Below are 19,516 nucleotides of genomic sequence, written 5' to 3'. Positions count from 1 at the left end.
CCCAGATCTGTTACCAGGAGAAGCCAAGAACCAATTAAGCAAAAAAAAAAAAGTGGACCGTGCTGAAGCTCCTGAGCTCCTTAGCTCAGCTGAGGACACGCTTTCCTCAGAGCTGCAATGCCTCTCAGAGCTGTGTGGTTCCTGTGCTTTTGAGCTCCGTGACACCCTTCCATCCAAGCAGGAAGGCCACCAATCATACCACTTACCTTCCTGTCCTTCCTTGTCCCTCTGTCCCCGTGCCCTCCCTTTGCTCCTGACACTTGGCCACACTGGCCTTCCAACAGTCCAGGCTCTACTCTGCCCCAGGGCCTTTAGGCCCATGCTCTTTGCAGTAAAGAATTGCTGTCCCTCCAGCTGTCTGCAAGGCTCCCTTCCTCATATTCTCTGCTTGTTACTGACTCCCCTGCCCACCTTACTTAATATCATGTTCTCATTTTTAGCTTCTCTCATTTCAACCATAGTGCTCCACCATGCAAAGGCCCAACCCTGAGGCAGGCTCAGGTACAGAGCTTAGAGTAAATAAATACTGGATGAGTGATTGACCTACCCTGAGTAGTGAATGAAGATTTTTTTCCCTTGTGATTTCTTTATGGGTTCTTCATTCAATTGTCTCCTAACGATATCTTTTTTAAAAAAAGATTTATTTATTTATTATTATGTATACAGTGTCCTGTCTGCATGTACCCCTGCAGGCCAGAAGAGGGCATCAGATCTCATTATAGATGGTTGTGAGCCACCATGTGGTTGCTGGGAATTGAACTCAGGACCTTTGGAAGAGCAGGTGGTGGGTGCTCTTAACCACCGAGCCATCTCTCCAGCCCACGATATCTTTACTGGTTCAGCTCAGCTTCCCCCAGATCACCTGTTACCAACTGTCTCCCATTCTCACTCTGCTAACCCAGTTCACTCTCACCTGTCTCTTCCCTTCTCTAGCCCCTACTCCATCTCCCTTTCTGCACTGTCTTCTCTCATCCTACTCAGTCTCTCTCAGCCTCTGCTGGCTTTTTAATTATCCTTTCCTATACCCAGAATTCCAAGAAGCAATTGGTAGGGAAACTGAGGCAGTGGGCAGCTCTGGGGACCTCGGGGTGGGCAGGGAACATGGTCGGGCTGCCTCTTAGCCCCCTCACCCCCCGCCCTCTGTACTCCCAGATCCTTGAGGAGTTTTGAGAAGGACGAGGCCCAGATGGCGGAAGACAGTCAGCCCGAGGCTTCAGAAGTGGCACCCATTGAACCCCAGGGCTGCAGGCCATTGGGGAAAGGTGTAGTGAGTGGCAACCGAAGTCATGTGTTGGGGAATAATCTTATGTATTTTTACTGCTTGCTGTTTCTGACTCACCTTTTGTTTAATAAAAAGCCATCCCACCTGGGCAGGACAGAGGAGATAGGTGGGGCTGAGAGAGAGAGAGAGAGAGAGAGAGAGAGAGAGAGAGAGAGAGAGAGGAATTCTGGGAAGAAGAAGGACCTCCTCCAGGAGAAGGAGACCTGAAGTGAAGAGAGGAAGGCTGCTGCCATGGGTTAGCTGGAGGAGAAGCACATGGCCGGCGGCATGGATGGAAAATCCAGGCCAGATGAAGAACATGAGTGAGTATTTGGGATTATGGATGGGAGGTAGCTTGATAGAAGTTATTGGAAGCAGATGGCATGGGATTGATGCAGGGATCCCATGCCTGCCCCACTATGGGAAGTAGTACAAAAGATTGAGATCTGTCCTGCCCCAGGTTAACTAAAGCTATTTTAAAGTATAACAAGTGTCTGTGTCTTGATTGATTGCTAGCCGGGCCTACAAATGATACAGGTAATACAGATAATTTAAAAAACGGTAGCCATGGACACTAGAGACACTTGGCTGAGGCCCTAGACGTGAAAGCTGTAGGTGACAATGATGAAAGGGAGCCAGTGGCGGCAGAAGCTTCTAAAAATGAAGACTGATGTAGAGGACGTGGTGCAGGCAGGGATCACAGGAACAGGAAGTAGAAACATGGAGGCCCCGGGAGTGCGGGACACAGGAGTTCAGGCCACAGGAGCAGAGGCCACAGGAGCAGAGGCCACAGGAGCAGAGGCCACCTTAGTGAAGACCATGGAAGTGCAGGCCACAGTGGTCGAAGTCGTAAAAGTGAGGGTCGTGCCGGGCGTGGTGGCGCATGCCTTTAATCCCAGCGCTCGGGAGGCAGAAGCAGGCGGATCGCTGTGAGTTCGAGGCCAGCCTGGTCTACAAAGTGAGTCCAGGACGGCCAAGGCTACACAGAGAAACCCTGTCTCGAAAAAACAAAAACAAACAAACAAAAAAAGAGTGAGGGTCGTATAGGACTGGAGGCCATGGAGACAGAAGCCACAGAGTCAAGGCCATCACTGTGGAGGCCACAGGAGCCACGGCTATGGGAGAGCCGGCCACAGCAGCTGGCCACGGCAGCTGCAGACAGCACAGACGCACAGGCTTCCTTTCCTCAGTCGGAAACAACACCTGAAACAATTGCTGACAGTCGTCCCTCAATGGCTGATGGGTAAACAGAACAGCTTCTAATAAACCAATAAGCTCCTTGGCATTTTCAGAGAATGGGGCATTCCGGGTCCTCCAATTATAGAGGTCTCTAGTGGTGAATGGCCAATAATGATAGGGCTGATTTCCATTTGTATCTGCAGGACCAGCAGCTCTTAAAGGCAAAACAGTGGAGTCAGGGCTCTCCGGCACGGTTCTCCTTCTGCTCTTAGTCCCCTGAGACTGGCCTGACCATGTCTGACCATGCCTGCCAGTGGCGGTGCTGGAGGTGGCTCCCGTGGAGCCACAAGTTCCTCCAGAGGGAGTGGCTCTTGTGGAGGAGAGACATAGAGAGAGTGAGGAAAGAGCAATTCTTACTCTGTACAGCGGTGGTGCTGACGCTTCGGTCCCAGATTGAAGTGTTTCCGGGGTCGCACTTTTCCATTCCGTGGTTGCCAATGCTTCAGTTTTCTGTGGAGGAAGGAAAGATTTAATCCAAGCGGGAGAGTTGTTGTTAACTAGACCTTCCCAGACCACAATGTATGGCACTTGATCTCGGTGTGCTACCTATGGATAATCTTTTTCAACTGCATGGAAGTCTCTCAGTCCCCTGTGGTCATGGCTACCCAGCATGTCTGCTCCAACAGTATCTCACCACGCACAAATTTGCCACGAGTCTCAGAACGAAAATCAGGGGTTCAGAGGCAGACACAGACAAGATGGTTCCAGATTCTTCTGTTCAGGGATCCTGGGGGCCTTGGGGTTCTACTCCAATGCACCAAAATGTTGTGCTTAGTTCACGAAAACCCAAAGACCACCAAGGAGCTGATTCTGACACAAACACACAAGGGTCTTTATTGCTAGCTTGAGCAAGGCTCACATCGTCACCAACACAGCAGTTCTCAGATGTGAGCCTCAAGCCTAGGGAGGGAGGAAATTTTATGGATCGTAGCAATCAATCAATCAAGCAAGCAAGCAAGTGGGCTTCCATGATGGCGAGTGTCTCATTGGTTAATTGTAGCAATAAAGAGACTGGCCTGGGGCCTTAGCAATGGTGCCCAGTTCACCCATCACCCCACAGCTCCCTATACAGTACTCCCCTGAATTCTGATATGCCCCCTGCATCACAACCACCCACCCAGGTGTACGCACTCACAGAGAGATGGGGGTAACCATTATGGGACAGTGGGTGAGAGGAAAGATGGCGCAGAAGGACTCAGAACACAGTTTGATCTTCTGGATCCATTAACACAATTATGCAATAAATATGACTGCAATGCAATATTTAAAGTCCTGCCTCAGGGGTGGGGACCCCATGTACAACTTCCACGAAGAGGATGGGCATGTGGTCAGGGGTGGAGCCATGTGACCACTTGAGGGGTGGTGGGATCTAGGACAACTGAGTCAATAATTAAGGCTGACTGAAATATCATTCAATAACTAACTTTATTCAGAGCTCCAGACTGTACGTGCTCTGAGGTTTACGAAAGAGTGTGTGAGGATAGTCAGATCACAAAGAAACCCCATATTCAAAAACAAGAGAAAGAAAGAAAGAGTAAAAACCTGTTTTGTGCCCCCCCCCAAGCATAAACATTTGTTTGAAGAACAGCAGCAAGCATTAGTGAGTAGTCTAAAGTAAATTCACTCTTATCCAATAAAATTGGAAAGAGCACGAAAGCACTGAGGTCTCAAGACTCCTGTCTTGTTTTCCTGGAATTGTTCTCACAGGTGTTCAGAATTTTTCTGGTCCATGTTCTGACAAGCCTGAGTGGGATTGGCTCATGAAAGACCTACTGATGAGTTTTGCTTGTTTGTTTAGTTTTTGGTTTTGTTTTCCGAGACAGGGGAATCTCTCTGTAGCCCTGGCTGTCCTGAAACTCACTCAGAGATCCACCTGCCTCTGCCTCCTGAGTGCTGGGACTAAAGGTGTGCAGACCACTGCCAGGCGATACCAACTTTTCTCTTTATCTTCTAATCCCATAGTCCTCAACCTGGAACCTCCACTTTGGGCACCCTAATTGTGGGTGTTTCCCTTCTCAGACAGATCTGGTTTAAACTTTTCATATCCTGCCTCCTCCCCCCAAAATGCTGCCTGATAGGCCAGGGGCACCACAGAAGGCTGGGAAAGTGTTAATAATGGTTTGCTTAGGATGTGCAGCTGAGAGAGCTGTGAGCAGTCCTAGCTCTGCCTTACTGAAATTGCTGATGGATGGTGACTGTCAATCTGGTGGTTTAAATTTGGCATAAAGGGCTGGACGTGATCACAGCTGAGACAGGGGGATCACTCTAGTACACATCGGGTAAAGGTATCTGTATGCTCGGGACCCAATGCCTGCACAAAGGGACAGTGTCTACTGGGCGCTGCAACGACTTTGCAGCGCAGGCGCAAGTTCTACCGCGATGCCAAACTCCGCAGGTCTGGGCAGCTCTGTGCCTGAGGTGGAAGCCAGGGCTGGGGACCACTGTGCAGTGACTCTGTCCCTAAGGGAGCTGCTCCTGTCACTCAGGCCTCACTAGCCAATCAGGACCTCGAGGCGGACTGTCAGTCAGAATAGAGGCGAGCACTTCCGGTCCCCCATGCTTCGGGCTCCGCTTTGTCTGAGGGAGGCTCTCGGGTTCCGCGTGCCGCGCCGTGACCCGCTGCCGGGAGCTGTGAGGAGAGCGGGGCGAGCTCGGGATCCGCGCCATGGTGAGCGGGGCCGCCGTCCCCACGCGGGGAGGAGCCGCGGGAGCGCGCGTGGGGTTCGTCCCGGGGTGCGGGAGCCGGCGGCGCCCGGCGTGATTCATCTTCTTCACTGAGCTCCCTGCACCTCCCGGGCGGAAGCGGGACCTCTGAGTGATTGAAGGCTGCGCCTGCGCACAGCATGGGAAAAGGGAGCCGGTGCCTGGAAACTGTTTAAGTAACTGTGCGGGGCGCGCGCATGCGCGGCTTTCATTGCCAGGGAAGGCAGACTCGCTGCCTCGCAGAGCCCTGGCTTCTCTAGAGTCTTCTAGGAGTTCTGCGCTGGGCACTGGACACTCAGGTGCAGGATCCGTCTGCAGTTAATTCTGTGCAGGTGGAAAGTCTGTGTCACTAACACATTTGCATGTGGATGCCGCGGGGGTCCAGTGTGTTAGGAAGACAGGCTTCCTGCGTTTCCTGGCCTCATGGATCAAAATTGGCCCTATATCAATTTCTCTCTAATTGTTCGTTCGTGTTCTTTTGATCTCTTTATTCTTTCTCAAACAGCACAGTCTTTATTGCAGGTGTATGAGAAGTTTTGAGGTCATGTGATGTCACTGTGTGCGCGGTTTATTCAATTCAGTCTTGTGTTGGTCGCGGTTTCAGTCATGATGACCTTTTGCCATCAGTTTTCTGATGTTCATAGCATAAATTATTGTTTTGGAGTTTATTGTTTTGGGGGTTGTTGTTGTTGTTTTTGTTTTTTTGAAACAGGGTTTCTCTGTGTATCCTTGACTGTCCTAGACTCTCTTTGTAGACCAGGCTGGCCCCGAACTCACAGCGATCCGCCTGCCTCTGCCTCCCAAGTGCAGGGATTAAAGGCGTGGGCCACCACCACCCGGCCATAAATTGTTATACTTTTTATTAGACTTTTGTTGAATCTGTAGTTCAAATTTTGTACTGAAAGAATATTAAGACTTCCTGTGTGTGATCATGGAATTTTTCTTCTTTTATCCGGTTCCTTGATTTTTTAATTACAAAATTATAGTTTTAGCTGTAGATAATTGTCACATTTCTGTGTATTTTTGGCCATTTTATTCATGTTGATGTATACAAGACATGGGGTCTGTGGTTTACTAAATTTCTTTTATGTGCGTGAGTGTTTTGCCCCTATCTATGTGTGTTCATCACTTGGGTTTGGTGCCCCCAGAAGACAGAAGATGCTACCAGATGCCTTGCCTACATGATTTACAGATGATTTTGTGCCACCATGTTAGTGCTGGGAACTAAACTCAGTTCTTCTGTAAGAGCAGTAAGTGGTCTTAAATGCTGACTCGTTTCTCCAGCCCTAAACGACAGATTTTCAAATTTTCATTGGTTTGTGTGTGTGTGTGTGGTTTGTGTGTGTGTGTGTGTGTGTGTGTGTGTGCGCGCGCGCGCGCGTGCACGCACGTGTAGGACCTGAGTGTCAAAAAACATTGTATTTGCTTTTAAAAATCTGTATTTTGAGGCTGGCAGATGATTCAGTAGGCATGCTTTTTAGATGTCTGTGAGAAAATGTATAGGGCATTTTCTTGATTAATGATCTATATAATATTTACTATCCCACTGTGTTTTGTGTCACCCTGGGCATGTGGTCTTGAGTTGCATAAGAAAACAGTCTTAGCAAGCCACGAGATCAGGAACAGTGTCTCAGCAAAATTCTATTGCTGTGAAGGAACACCATGACTATGTCCACTCTTAGCAAATCACTGTGTGTGTGGTCTGATTCTACATTGGGAAGGCACATTAATTCCAGACGAGCTTTACCTCCAGGCTTTCAGATAAATATTTTTTACAAGGTCTTTTATATTGATTCTGGTTGCCTCCACCCCACTGTGTAGCCACACAGGCCTTGCTGTCCTTCTGAGTCACCTTCCTCAATTCTTGAATTAAAGGATTGTAGTATCACACAGTTCTAAAAATACCCATTTGAGTCATTGAGTGCACTGTCCATATCAGTAACATGAAAAGGATGTGTGTGGATAGCATGGTTTCTTTCTTTCTTGAGACCAGAACAGAAGGAATAGTTTAGTGTGTACACTGCAGGGGTAAACAGGCTAGGCAAAAGCTAGGTTAGGGTTGGCTCAAGTTTAAGTTGTCAGTGAGTTTCTGTTATATATGTTCTGATCTGGCAGGTAAGTGACTTCCTGTTTACATTCTCAGCATGCATTAATTCATACCTTATGAATGAAGGCTAATCAAATTGGTGAGTGTACAATTTGATGACATTGTCTTGGACCAATGAAATTTCTAATTGGGCAGCTCCCATACAGGTCAATACAAACCTGGTTGGCTCACTTCAGTCTGGTGAGAGGACTGAGACACAGGGCATTTGGCTGTGGCGTGTCTGTCAGCATACAGCACTCAGCAGCTAACGTTTTACACTGGGCAGGTCATACAGTCTCCTATTAATGGCGTTCCCTCCACCAGGAAAGAACTTAGTCTGTTTTAGTGTCAATATACCTGTGTTCTTTAGTTATTTCCATCCCTTTAAAAAGCCAAGTATTGGCATCTGGCTTAGTGTGGTGGTTTGAGTCAGTCTTTGAATGCTTGGCTCATAGGGGAGTAGCACATTTAGGAGGTGTGGCCTTGTTGTAGGAAGTGTGTCACCATGGAGGCTGGTTTTGAGGTCTCCTATATGTTCAATCTGTCCAGTGTGGCACAGTCCCCTCTTCTGTTGCCTGCAGATCAAGATGTCTGCCTGCCCGCTGCCATGCTTCCTGCCATGATGATAATGGACTAAACCTCAGAAACTGTAAGCCAGCACCAATTAAAATGTTTTCTTTTATGAGAGTTGCCATAGTCATGGTGTCTCTTCACAGCAATGGAAACCCTAGCTAAGACACTTGGTCAATGTTTCATTGCTGTAAAGAGACACCATGACCATAGCAACTCTTATAAAACCTACATTTTCAGAGATTATTGTTGTTGTTGTTGTTGTTTTGGGTTTGTTGTTGTTAGTTGGCTTGTGTGTTTCTTTTCTCACTTGTCATCATTGTGCACAGCATGGAGGCAGTCAGGTATACGTGGTGGCTGAGAGTTCTACACCCAAAGCTGCATTCAGCATGAGGAGAGAAATCCACTGGTCCTCATGGGGACTTTGGTACCTCAAAGTGTCCCCGAGCCATCCTGATCTACGCTGTCTTCCATGCTCTTCTAGGATGGCCCATTAAGCCCTACTTTGAGCATTCAGCCACTGCCCAAATCCAAAGCCCCAAAGTGCACACTCTGCCAACAAGTAGCATGGTCAGGCCTGTCAGAGAAATACCCTGCTTCCTAGTATCAACTTCTGTTTTAATCGGTGTTCTATTGCTGTGAAGAGATAAAGTGACCATGGCAACTCTTATAAAGGAAAGCATTTAATTGGGACTTGCTCACAGTTTAAGAGGTTTAGTTCATTGTCATCATGGCATGGAGAATATCAGCATGCAGACAGACATGGTGCTGGAGAGGTAGCAGAGAGTTTACATCTGGATCCACAGGCAGCATCTGGATCCACAGGCAGCATCTGGATCCACAGGCAGCATCTAGATCCACAGGCAGCATCTGGATCCACAGGCAGCATCTGGATCCACAGGCAGCATCTGGATCCACAGGCAGCATCTGGATCCACAGGCAGCATCTGGTTCCTGAGTCTTTACTGGTAAAAATCAAATGATTGAGATTTTGCTTAAAACAACTCCATACTGTCTCTTATCCAGGGGTTCTCTCTCTCTCCCTCTCTCTCTCCCTCTCTCTCCCTCCCTCCCACCTTCTCTATTTTTTGAGACAGGGCTTCTCTGTGTAGCCTTGGCTGTCTTGGAACTCCCTCTGAGGACTGGGCTTTCTTCAAACTCACAGAGATCTGCATGCCTCTGCCTCCCAAAGTGCTGGGATTAATGGCATGGTGCCACCCCTGCCAAGCAAAATCAGCACATTTTAATGGCTGTTCATTGGAGAAGATTTCGCCTCCCTTGGGGTGTAAATAAACTTCCAGTTTTCCCTTTAAACATTTCCTTGTTCCTCGTCTCCAAGTCTACAATATGTCAATCTCTGTTAAGTTTTTCCATCTAAATGCAAGTTGAGCATGAAAGGCTAAAACCCCCGTATAGAGGTGGCTTTGTAAGTGGGGCTGCTGGGTTAGAAAAGGTGCAGCAGAGACAGCAACACTGTGGCCTGCACCAGTGTCTCCACAGACCTGCAGGCGCCAGAAAAAGCCTGCGTGCTGCTGTGGCAGGGCGCAGCAGGAGGTGAGTAAGTAGGTGGTGAAAGGATGGGAGAGACGGGGTGAGGAAAAGCGGAGGCTTTGTGCGCTGTGATGTGAGGCGGAACTGGAGGCTGAAGGCGGTTTCTGTTGTTTTTCCTTGGGGAATGGTGACTTACAGGTTGTGATCCCTCAATAGAGCTAATCACCCTATGCGTTCTTCCTTTGAGAAAACCCACCACTGGCTGAGTTGCTGTTGCCCCGGGAGCTGCGTCCTAGTCCAGGAAGAAGAGTAGTGCATGCAGAGACGAGACCCAAGACTGAGTCTACATGTCCTGCTGTGTTCACTTCCCACCACTGGCCCATCTGCTAATCTCTCTAGTTGGTTGTTCAACCATGAGACATGATGACTCTATGTTGGGTTACAGTTTTCCTGTGCAGTGTTTAACTTTGGCAGAGATTTCTTTGCAATCTTTTGGTTGGGCAAACATTTGAAGCCACCCAGTCTTAGGGCCTGAAAGTATAGAACAACCAAAGAAGGCAGAAGAGTCCATGCAAAGCAAGATCTTTATTTGGACTAGGTAGCAAAAACTAACCATTCAGGGACAGCAGCCCAGACTAAGGAGCTGATTGTGTCCCCAAATGTTCATCTTAGTAATTATTTAACCAGAAAAAAAAAAAAAAATCCCACATGTATCTGTGCCAAGATATGGTTCAGTTTTTCATCAGTCAGAAGCTTGGGGTCTTTCGAGGTCAGGAACAATCATTTGCAGAACAAAATAATAAGGAGGAAGTTGTCAGTCATCTGGAAAGTGACCAGCTCTCCTACAGCCTGGGAACTTAATTTCTCCTTTTGATCAAAATGGAGTCTGAAAACAGAATGGCAGCACTTAGCAAAAGTCTCATTTGTTTGGTCACAACATTCCCCCTTTTTACCTTATTCAGGTCTTTGTTTATCTGTTTCAGGGTAGAGCGGGTTGTATTGGGTCCTCAGGATCTAGAGTTTAACTGTGCTTTTGTGGTTGTACACAAATTGAGCAATGCCACTAATAATACAAAAACAATATAAAAAAAACAACAAGGTTAGGGGTCTTATAAAACTAGTGAGGAGGGTAGTCAGCCTGGGGGAACAGTTGAGCAGAGATTCAAACCAGTTAGAGATCTCACTGCTTTCTTCTTCTTTAGCAAGGAGGTTGTCTTCTACCCTAGCCAGTGTGTTTTTAATAACTCCAGAGTGGTTAGCATCAAATCAGAAGGTCTCTCCTAGAATCAAGCAGAGGCCTCCTTCTTTAAAAAAAAAAAAAAAAAAAAAAAAGAGCAAGTGTATCTCATACCTCTTTTGGAGTACTACTTTGGCCAGGGAGTCCACTGACCCATCTGCTGATTTTTCACAAAATAAACAGAAATATAAGTGGTCCTCTGTTTTGACCACAGGTCTCATGGCTTTGGAGGACTAGGCAAAGCTAATTTCTCAGTGATGACTTTGATCCCACATCTTCACCTGTCTGATATGCCAGGAGCCCCCAGGTCAGTCCTGTGTCCCATCTAAAAGGGGGTAGGTGGTGAGTCCCAGTGCCTGAGTGATTTGATAGGATTGCATGTCCTTGGGATTTTACAAGAGGCGTGTTGTCCCCTCTGGATATGAGTGTGTTCATCCTCATACTGCGGCACAGGGCTGTCATCTCCAGTGGTCACAATGGAATTGGCCTCTAATGCCAGAAGTGGACCTCTTTTCTGTCAGCCAAGCCTATTTCCTGCTCCAGAGCCTCTTTTTTAGCCTCTGTCAAGTGGGCAAGGCACCCTTGGAATATTTCTTCTTTGCATGGGACTTGGAGGGAGACCCCACACACACACACACACACACACACACACACAAGTAGGCCATAAGGTACAAAGGTCTATTTTAAATTTGGGACCTGAGGTGAAAATCTGATAACATAAATATTGACTATGGACAGAGCTAAAATTTCCTGGTAACTGTTCCCGGAGGAGGAGAAGCATGGGAGGGACTGACCTCACCTTGTTTAGCCAAAGTGGGGCAACCAACTCTCCAAGGTCGTGCTTGTCCACTGTTTTGGCTGGTACCCAGCAACATGCGAGGCACTGGGGCAGTATTGCCGAGTGGTTAGTGTTACCACAGTCCAGGTGGAGTCATTTGTCTCTGTGCCATTGTCTTTTTGGAGACTTTGGGGGTCATTACTAGGATCTGAGAGTCTCTGTTTGTCATAATAACTTTAAACATGTTAAATGCCATATTCAGCAGATCTCTGACAGGTTTGAGGGTCTCGATCTCTTCCAGTCATATCCAACGTAAACCACCCTTGCCGATTTGTAATTATTTGCTCATAAATCAGGATACTAAATAAGGCTTATTCTTGTAATTAATTGCATTCGTATTTAGTATGAGTGTGAGCCTAGTTGTTACCATATTAAAGAATTGGATCATTTTCAAGATGACTGACTATTTACTTGTAATTTTTTTTTAATCTTTCACAGTTTACAATAATAAAAAAAAAAAAAGACAATTTCTGAGTTAAACCTCTTTCAGAACCAAGATACGACTTTAAATATCAAGATTGGGAACTTTCTGGATCCTCCATGATACACCATTATAGAACACAACAGTTTTCCTGTATGACTCAGTTTATCAAAATACCTATAGCTTAACAATGCTAGTAAAAACTAAAAGACGTATATCTTTAAGTCAGTCTCTGGTGGCCTGAATAGGCCTTGGGGAAGGAGAGACATAGTTTTAAGCCAGTGATTCTCTGCTCTTTACTCCTGTAACCCTTCCACATAGTGGTAACTGAAATCTTAAAATTAACATCTGTCTTGCATGCAACCCGAGGCTACCCATGTAAAAAAGGTCTTTTGACCCCCAAAGGGTTGTGACCCTTAAGTCAAGAAACTTTTCTTTCTTAGCTTGCCTTAGTTCATTGTTCTACTGCGTCGTAAGAAAGAGACTGTATAATCTGATGTTCAGCTGTGGCATTAATTTTTATTTATCTTTTCATCAAGATCATATATTGACAAGAACATTACAACAAAATATCTGATAAACTTTAAAATGTCCCAGAACCTTATAAATTTAACCTTTTGCTGTTTTTAAAATACCAAGTTTTTAATTTTCTGTAAAATTCCAAAACTTTCTTTAAAGAAGTTTAAAATCTCTCAATTGTGTGTTTTTGCAATATCAAAATAAAGTACCATTTAAAGGTTTAGGGGGAAAGCCAAGTTTTAACAGTGTAAACAATTCAGTGTTTCCAAACCAATACCAAGTGGGTTACTTTTATTTTACAAAGTTTGGCTGCCAGCGAGAAAAATTTCTACATATAAACACATGGAGTTTTTTTTGTTTTGTTTTATCAACCTGGTTTTAAAGACAGGACAGGGATTATTTAAACATCTTATCCTAATTTAAAAGTATCTGTGTAGACCTATTTTCTTGGTTGGCTCATGCCATGTGTTGCTGGCCAGAATGTCTCTAACCCTGAGTTGCAAGTTTTAAGTTAATTTATTCTTACAGATGTTACAGATTTCTAACCATACTCAATAACTTATAAGCCATCTATTACCAAAACATACATTACACAGTAAACTTACACACTTGCTATACAAACATGTAGTGTCCCCCTATATTTATGCACTTAAACAGACAAACTTTCCTTAGTTTCTCCAGCTGCAGTTTTAAGGGAGGAGCACCTTGCTACCTGCTGAATCCAGTTCTCATGGGCCCAGCTTTTCTGTAGCGTGACTAGCCACTGGCTTCCCTACCTGAGAAAGCTGAGGAGCTACCGGAGCCCCGTAATAGCAGCTTGTACAGCTCGGGTGCCCCAGGCTTCACTGTTAGCCGGATCCAGGCAGGAGGTGGGCAGTGGCAGCAGTGCTAGGCTCCTGGCTGTGCGTACAGGGCTTCAAGAGCAGCACCAGTTATCAGTTTTGTTGTTCTTACTCCCCCCATCCCCTTGGAAATTTTTGAAATGGGTTAAGACAAAGTCAAGGGGTGAACAGCTGGTAGATGAAGTTTGGCCCATTTCTCCAACAACAATCAAGCTAAACAAAACTAGAGGTACAACTGACAGACATGGACAGACCTGCATGCCCAGAACCAGAACCAGGTGCTCCCCCAATGGGAGCCAGTGGGAGACCAGTACACCTCCCATTCGTCTCTGACCCTAAGAACAATACTGTGCCCAGTTTCTCCTTCCTTGTGTCCCTGATGGTGTCCACCAGAAACCAGAATACAGGCTTGCCTCAGGAGGGCCAAGTGAGTGAAAAACAGTCCCATGTGCTGCTAATTTGGCTTTGTGGGTCAGGTGTGTAGGAATTTGGTTCCCAGACAACACACTAAATGTTACGGTCAAAAATACAAAGCAGCCCAAGCAGACACAAGAGTTTATGCAAAGTAAGATATTTACTTAATTAGGCAGCACAGACCAGGAATCTATATAGATGTTCATGGCTCATATTACCGCCAGAGGCCATGCAGGTGTTTCCGGTATGGACTGCCACTTGGGTCCATGTGCTATGATCCAAGGGCCTCACAGAACTGGTCTTGCCTCTCACTGGCTTCAGGACATAGGAGAGCTAGCCTCACTAGCCTTGGCAGCACAGTAAAGCTGACCCTGAGGGAGTGAGCTTGGGAGACCTGGCCCTGCCTTTTGCCAGCCATATGGTAGCTATGAGGGAAAGATGCCTTCCCCCTCCTTTGCCCCTTGCTGCCTGAGGCAGACAGGAGAGCTGGCCCTGGTGGAATAAGTGCAGGTGGGGTGGACCCGAGGATATGAAAGCAGAAGAGCTGGCCCTGCCCCTTACCTGGTGTGTCATTGAGTTAGGTAGGTTGGGGCAGTTCTATAGAGCTCTTCCTGGTGGTAAGGATGTGGGAGAGCTGGTGGTCTGACCAACGTAGCCACCACCCAGGCCCAGATCAAGGGCTAGGAGTTAGCCCACACTAACATCTACCCCATCCACAAACTGCTAGAGCACATGAATGTGCCAGTCTTGCAGATCCTAAACTCCAGGATCTTGTTGACACAGGAGAACAACAGTATATCTTAGCGTAGTCCTGGTGAGGACCCAGTATTGACAGTGCCCCAGAAGCCAGAGGACTCAAACCAGACCAACGACTCCTTGCATGAACACTTGCAAGTAAAGGTGTATGGACAACAGGGCACACTGTGCGAAACACTGTGACGCACTGCAGCTTCCACAACGATTTTTTTTTTTTTTTCTTTTTGGGTGAGGTGGCAAGGGCAGAGGGCTGAACGAGGGGATGGGCAGATGAGTGGGGTTGGGGATCATGATGTGAAATTCATAAAGAATGAAATGTGGCTGTAGGGCATTTCCTTAATTATAGTGAATGGGGGGGGGGGGCGGAGTCCAGCCTGTTGTGAGCTGTAAGCAGCAGTAAGTAGCACCAGCCATGACCTGTGCATCAGCTTCTGCCTCAGGGTTCCTGCCCTGCTTGAGTTTCTGCCCACTTCCTTTTTGTGCTGCACACCATCACCACCCTTATAGAGTCCATCCCTGAAACACATAAGATAAAACAGAAGCAATTGCTTTTCCTTGCTACGCTATTTTTCTGGCCTTAATTTTTTTTTTTTTTTTTTAATATTTTTGGCTGATGGAATTAGGTTTTTGTAAATGCCAAGCACTTACTCTAATGGTAAGCTTTACTCACATCTTGACTTTTGAACTTTGGCAGTAGTTGGCATTATTGTTTTCACCAGAATGGCATGAATTTATGACATTAATACTGAGTCCTTAGAATCACTGGATTGCAGGTCTTGACCATTTTCCCTACCTTTGTGTACAGTTTTGATATTTATAAAATGGTATGAGTCTTTTGCACACATGTATTTATTTATACACACATATGGATGGATGGATGGATGGATGGATGGATGGATGGATGGATGGATTTTACCTCTTGTGTGCATGGTGTTCACTGAAGTCAAAAGAGAGAATTGGATTCTCTTGACCTGGTGTTATTGACCTCCAATGAGTGTTGAGGATTGACCTCGGTCCTCTATAAAAGCAACACATGATCTTAACTGTTGACTCATTTTTCTTTCCTATGCTTTTTGGGTTTGATTTTTGGATCAACATTTATTTGCTACTATTTTTCAGAAATCTTTTTGTCAGTCAGTTACTTATTAAAAATGCATCTCTTTGTAGGAATATCATAGTCCATATTCTCCTTACAGCTTAAAGTGGGGTACTCCAGTTTTATGATAGACTAGTATTGAACTGAAGGGAATGTTTAACTCTTTGGAGGAATTTCAGGTGAGCACCTGAGTGCTTTCTGTTTGTTGGTTTGAGACAGGGTCTCCCAATGTAGTTATGGCTGTCTTGGAAATCACTACATACATTAGGCGGGCCTAGAAATGACAGAAATGCACTTGAGGTATGGGATTAAAGGTGTGCATCACCACGTCCATCTTGCCCATCCTTTTTTGAAGTTAGGATATATTCAATAGTGTTGATCTGTTTGAGTCTGTCTTTATTATCTCTTAGTTGTCATTTCTCTGGCACTGTCATATGGAATTTAGCAAGCCTAGAAATGAAAGGTGTGATCCTCCTTTTCTGCTTTCTTCTAAAATAACTTGGTGATTGCATTTGAAGTCAGTGACATAGAATATATGTGTTGACCACCCAGAATTATGTAAATATATTTTTAAAGATTTATTTATTTTTATTATTATGCATACAGTGTTCCGTTTGCATGCATGCCTGCAGACCAGAAGAGGGCATCAGACCTCATTATAGATGGTTGTGAGCCACCATGTGGTTGCTGGGAATTGAACTCAGGACCTTTGGAAGAACAGTCAGTGCTCTTAACCTCTGAGCTATCTCTCAGCTTGTAAATATATTTTCAATGAAATGTGCATTTACAATCATTAAGTCTCACCATTTCTATAACACAAATGTATTGGATACTTCAGGATGCAGTGACCTATGAGGATGTGCATGTGACCTTCTCTCAGGAAGAGTGGGCTTTGCTAGATCCTTCTCAGAAGAGTCTCTACAGAGATGTGATGCTGGAAACCTACTGGAACCTCACTTCTATAGGTAAGAGTGTTAGTTGTCCTTCACTGGTCACTAGGAGACAAGCTTCTCTTGGTTATTGGTATACTTCTGGTGTGTGTGTGTGTGTGTATGTGTGTGTGTGTGTAAGAGGAAGAATGTAGTGAATAATCAGGCGTGGTTTTCAGGTTCACCGAGGATACTAAACTAAAATTTACATACTTTTCAATAATACATAATAAGTTTTCTGATTCTACATTTTAGGTTACAAATTGGATGACCGGAATATTGAGGAACACTGTCAAAGTTCCAGAACACTTGGAAGGTAAATTTCATGTACAGGCTGATAGAAATATGTCACTGATGAAATTTTAATGTGCCCTTAAGATTTAGAGAAAAGCAACAGTGTAAATAAGCACAGCACAGCGTTATGTATGTTGATGATTATTAAGTTCTCACAAGACCAGGTAGCTGACCTGTGTTTGCAAGGCACTCCTCTAAGAAACAAGACAAGGAAACGATAGCTTAACATATGATACATTTAAGTCATAACCCTGAGAGAGCCATGTTGTGTAATTTGTCAATCCATTTAGTATGATGCCATTCAATGATCATGAAATCATGCACATTCATTAGATCAGTGTATGTCCAAGACTGTCTATAAAGGAATAGTTCATAGTAAAACTAGTGTTATTCATATACTTACCAAAGTTTAGCGAGAGCAGCAGTTTGTGGGAGGCAAGGAGGTTGTTGCCATGGACCAACCTTAATCTCCATAGCACATGTCAATGGGGAACAAAAAGTTAACCTGTGTGGATGCAGTGTGAAAACTCTTCGTTTGTTGTTTCTCCTTTATAGGAATAACACCTGTCGCTGTGGGTACAAGCCATGTGAGCATAAGGGATATGGAAAGAAGCAGTGTACCTTTGCATGGGACAATTTTCTTCAAATATTTGAAAGAATCCGCTCTGAAGATGAACCCTATGAATGTTATCAGTGCAGTAAAATCTTTACAAATGTCCGCAGTCTTCGAAAACATGAAAAAAATCATACCAGAGAAAAACCCTATGAATGTAATCACTGTGGTAAAGCCTTTCCGAGTCGCAGTTCTCTTCAAATACACACAAGAACTCACACGGGAGAAAGACCCTACGATTGCCCTGAATGTGGTAAAGCATTTGCTTGTCGCAGTCATCTCCAAATACACAAAAGAACTCATACAGGAGAGAAACCCTATGTTTGCAATGAATGCGGTAAAGCGTTTGCACGTGTCAGTAATCTTCAAATACACAAAAGAAGTCATACAGGAGAGAAACCCTATGACTGCCCGGAATGTGGTAAAGCCTTTGCGTGTCGCAGTCACCTTCAAATACACAAAAGAAGCCACACAGGAGAGAAACCGTACGATTGCAATGAGTGTGGTAAAGCCTTTGCAACTCGCAGTCGTCTTCAAAAACACGAAAAAACTCACACTGGAGAGAAGCCTTATGGATGTAATCTGTGTGGCAAAGCCTTTGCAGGCCGCAGTCATCTTCAAATACATGAAAGAAGCCATACTGGAGAGAAACCATATGAATGTACTCAATGTGGAAAAGCCTTTGCATATAACAGTGATCTCCACAGGCATGAAATAATTCATACTGGAGAGAAACCCTATGTATGTAATCAGTGTGGTAAAGCCTTTGCAAGTCGTAGTAGTCTTCGAAATCATGAAGAGCACCATACTCTTGAGAAACCATATGAATGTACTCAGTGTGGTAAAGCCTTTGCATATTGCAGTAATCTTTATATACATGAAAGAATTCACACAGGAGAAAAACCATACAAATGTAATCAGTGTGGCAAAGCCTTTGCACGTCCCAGTCATCTTCATATACATGAAAGAATTCATGCTGGAGAGAAACCTCATGAGTGTAATCAATGTGGAAAAGCCTTTCTATTCCGCAGTAGTCTTCAAATACATGAAAGAACTCACACTGGAGAGAAACCTTATAAATGCACTCAATGTGGTAAAGCCTTTGCACGTCACAGTCTTCTTCAAATTCATGAAAGAAGTCATAGTGGAGAGAAACCTTACGCATGTAATCATTGTGGTAAAGCCTTTGTATGTCGCAGCAGTCTTCAGATACACGAGCGATCTCACACTGGAGAGAAACCCTATAGCTGTAATCAGTGTGATAAAGCCTTTGCACGTCGCAGTCTTCTTCAAATTCATGAAAGAAGCCATAGTGGAGAGAAACCCTATGGCTGTAATCAATGTGATAAAGCCTTTGCACGCCGCAGTCTTCTTCAAGTTCATGAAAGAAGCCATAGTGGAGAGAAACCTTATGAGTGTAATCAGTGTGGTAAAGCCTTCGCAAGTCGTAGTAGTCTTCGAAATCATGAAAAGCATCATACTGGAGAGAAACCTAATGAATGTACTCAGTGTGGTAAAACGTTTGGATGTTGTAGTCATCTTCAAATACATGAAAGAAATACTGGAAAGAAACCCTATGAATGTACTCAATGTGGTAAAGCCTTTGCACGTCGAAGTAATCTTTATATACATGAAAGAAGTCATACTGGAGAGACCATATGAATGTACTCAATGTGGTAAAGCCTTTGCATATTGGAATAGTCTTCATAATGACAAAAAAAAATGTCATCATGGAGATAAACCCTACACTACAATCAATGTGGTAATGCCTCTACATGTTACAGTCTCCTTCAAAGGCATGACAACATTCCTACTGGAGAGAAATACCATGAATCTAGTAAATAAAGCAAAGCCTTACACACCAAGCACATTTCCCCCAAGTCATCTCGCTGTTGCTCATGTAACATTAGTATTAAAATACTATCTTATTTTTAAATTGTATACAAAGTGTCATCCAAGGACAGAGGTGCGCAGCATAATTTGAATAATAAACCTGTTTAAAATGAAAATGATATTTATACTTCCATCCATTTTTATGGGTTATGTTAGTTTATTCTGAGGAGTAAATACTTGTTCTTAACAGTTTCTCAGAAACACAACTGAATACCAGAGAATTGTCTCAGTGGGTAAAGGTGGTTGCTGCTGAGCCTGATGACCTGAGCTTGTTCTCTTCAGAGATCCAAATTACTCATGCAAGATTTTTTTCTA

General features: G+C 44.8%; 2 protein-coding genes across 5 annotated transcripts in view; both read left to right on the top strand.

Moving 5' to 3' along the window:
- Window positions 1-18,165, top strand: part of LOC127212586 (zinc finger protein 431-like) — a 53,166-nt gene extending 35,001 nt beyond the window's left edge. The window contains exons 1-4 of one of the 4 annotated variants that reach the window (XM_051172674.1): window positions 5,055-5,168; window positions 16,311-16,437; window positions 17,251-17,492; window positions 17,652-18,165. In XM_051172674.1, coding sequence (XP_051028631.1) covers window positions 5,166-5,168; window positions 16,311-16,437; window positions 17,251-17,492; window positions 17,652-18,026 — 747 coding nt within the window. In that variant the 5' untranslated portion in view covers window positions 5,055-5,165 and the 3' untranslated portion in view covers window positions 18,027-18,165. Of the gene's footprint in view, window positions 1-5,054; window positions 5,169-5,328; window positions 5,503-16,310; window positions 16,438-16,656; window positions 17,028-17,250; window positions 17,493-17,651 lie in introns of those variants that run through there. The other 3 variants (XM_051172672.1, XR_007833592.1, XM_051172673.1) reach the window with 3 other exon arrangements.
- The window catches only part of LOC127212582 (zinc finger protein 709-like), a 146,693-nt gene that overhangs the window by 101,871 nt on the left and 25,306 nt on the right, over window positions 1-19,516 (top strand). The window lies entirely within an intron of this gene.

This window comes from Acomys russatus, chromosome 31 (genome assembly GCF_903995435.1).
Source record: "Acomys russatus chromosome 31, mAcoRus1.1, whole genome shotgun sequence".
Lineage (NCBI taxonomy): Eukaryota > Metazoa > Chordata > Mammalia > Rodentia > Muridae > Acomys > Acomys russatus.
Note: the sequence above shows the minus strand (reverse complement) of the source record. Positions and strands in the feature narration are given on the sequence as shown.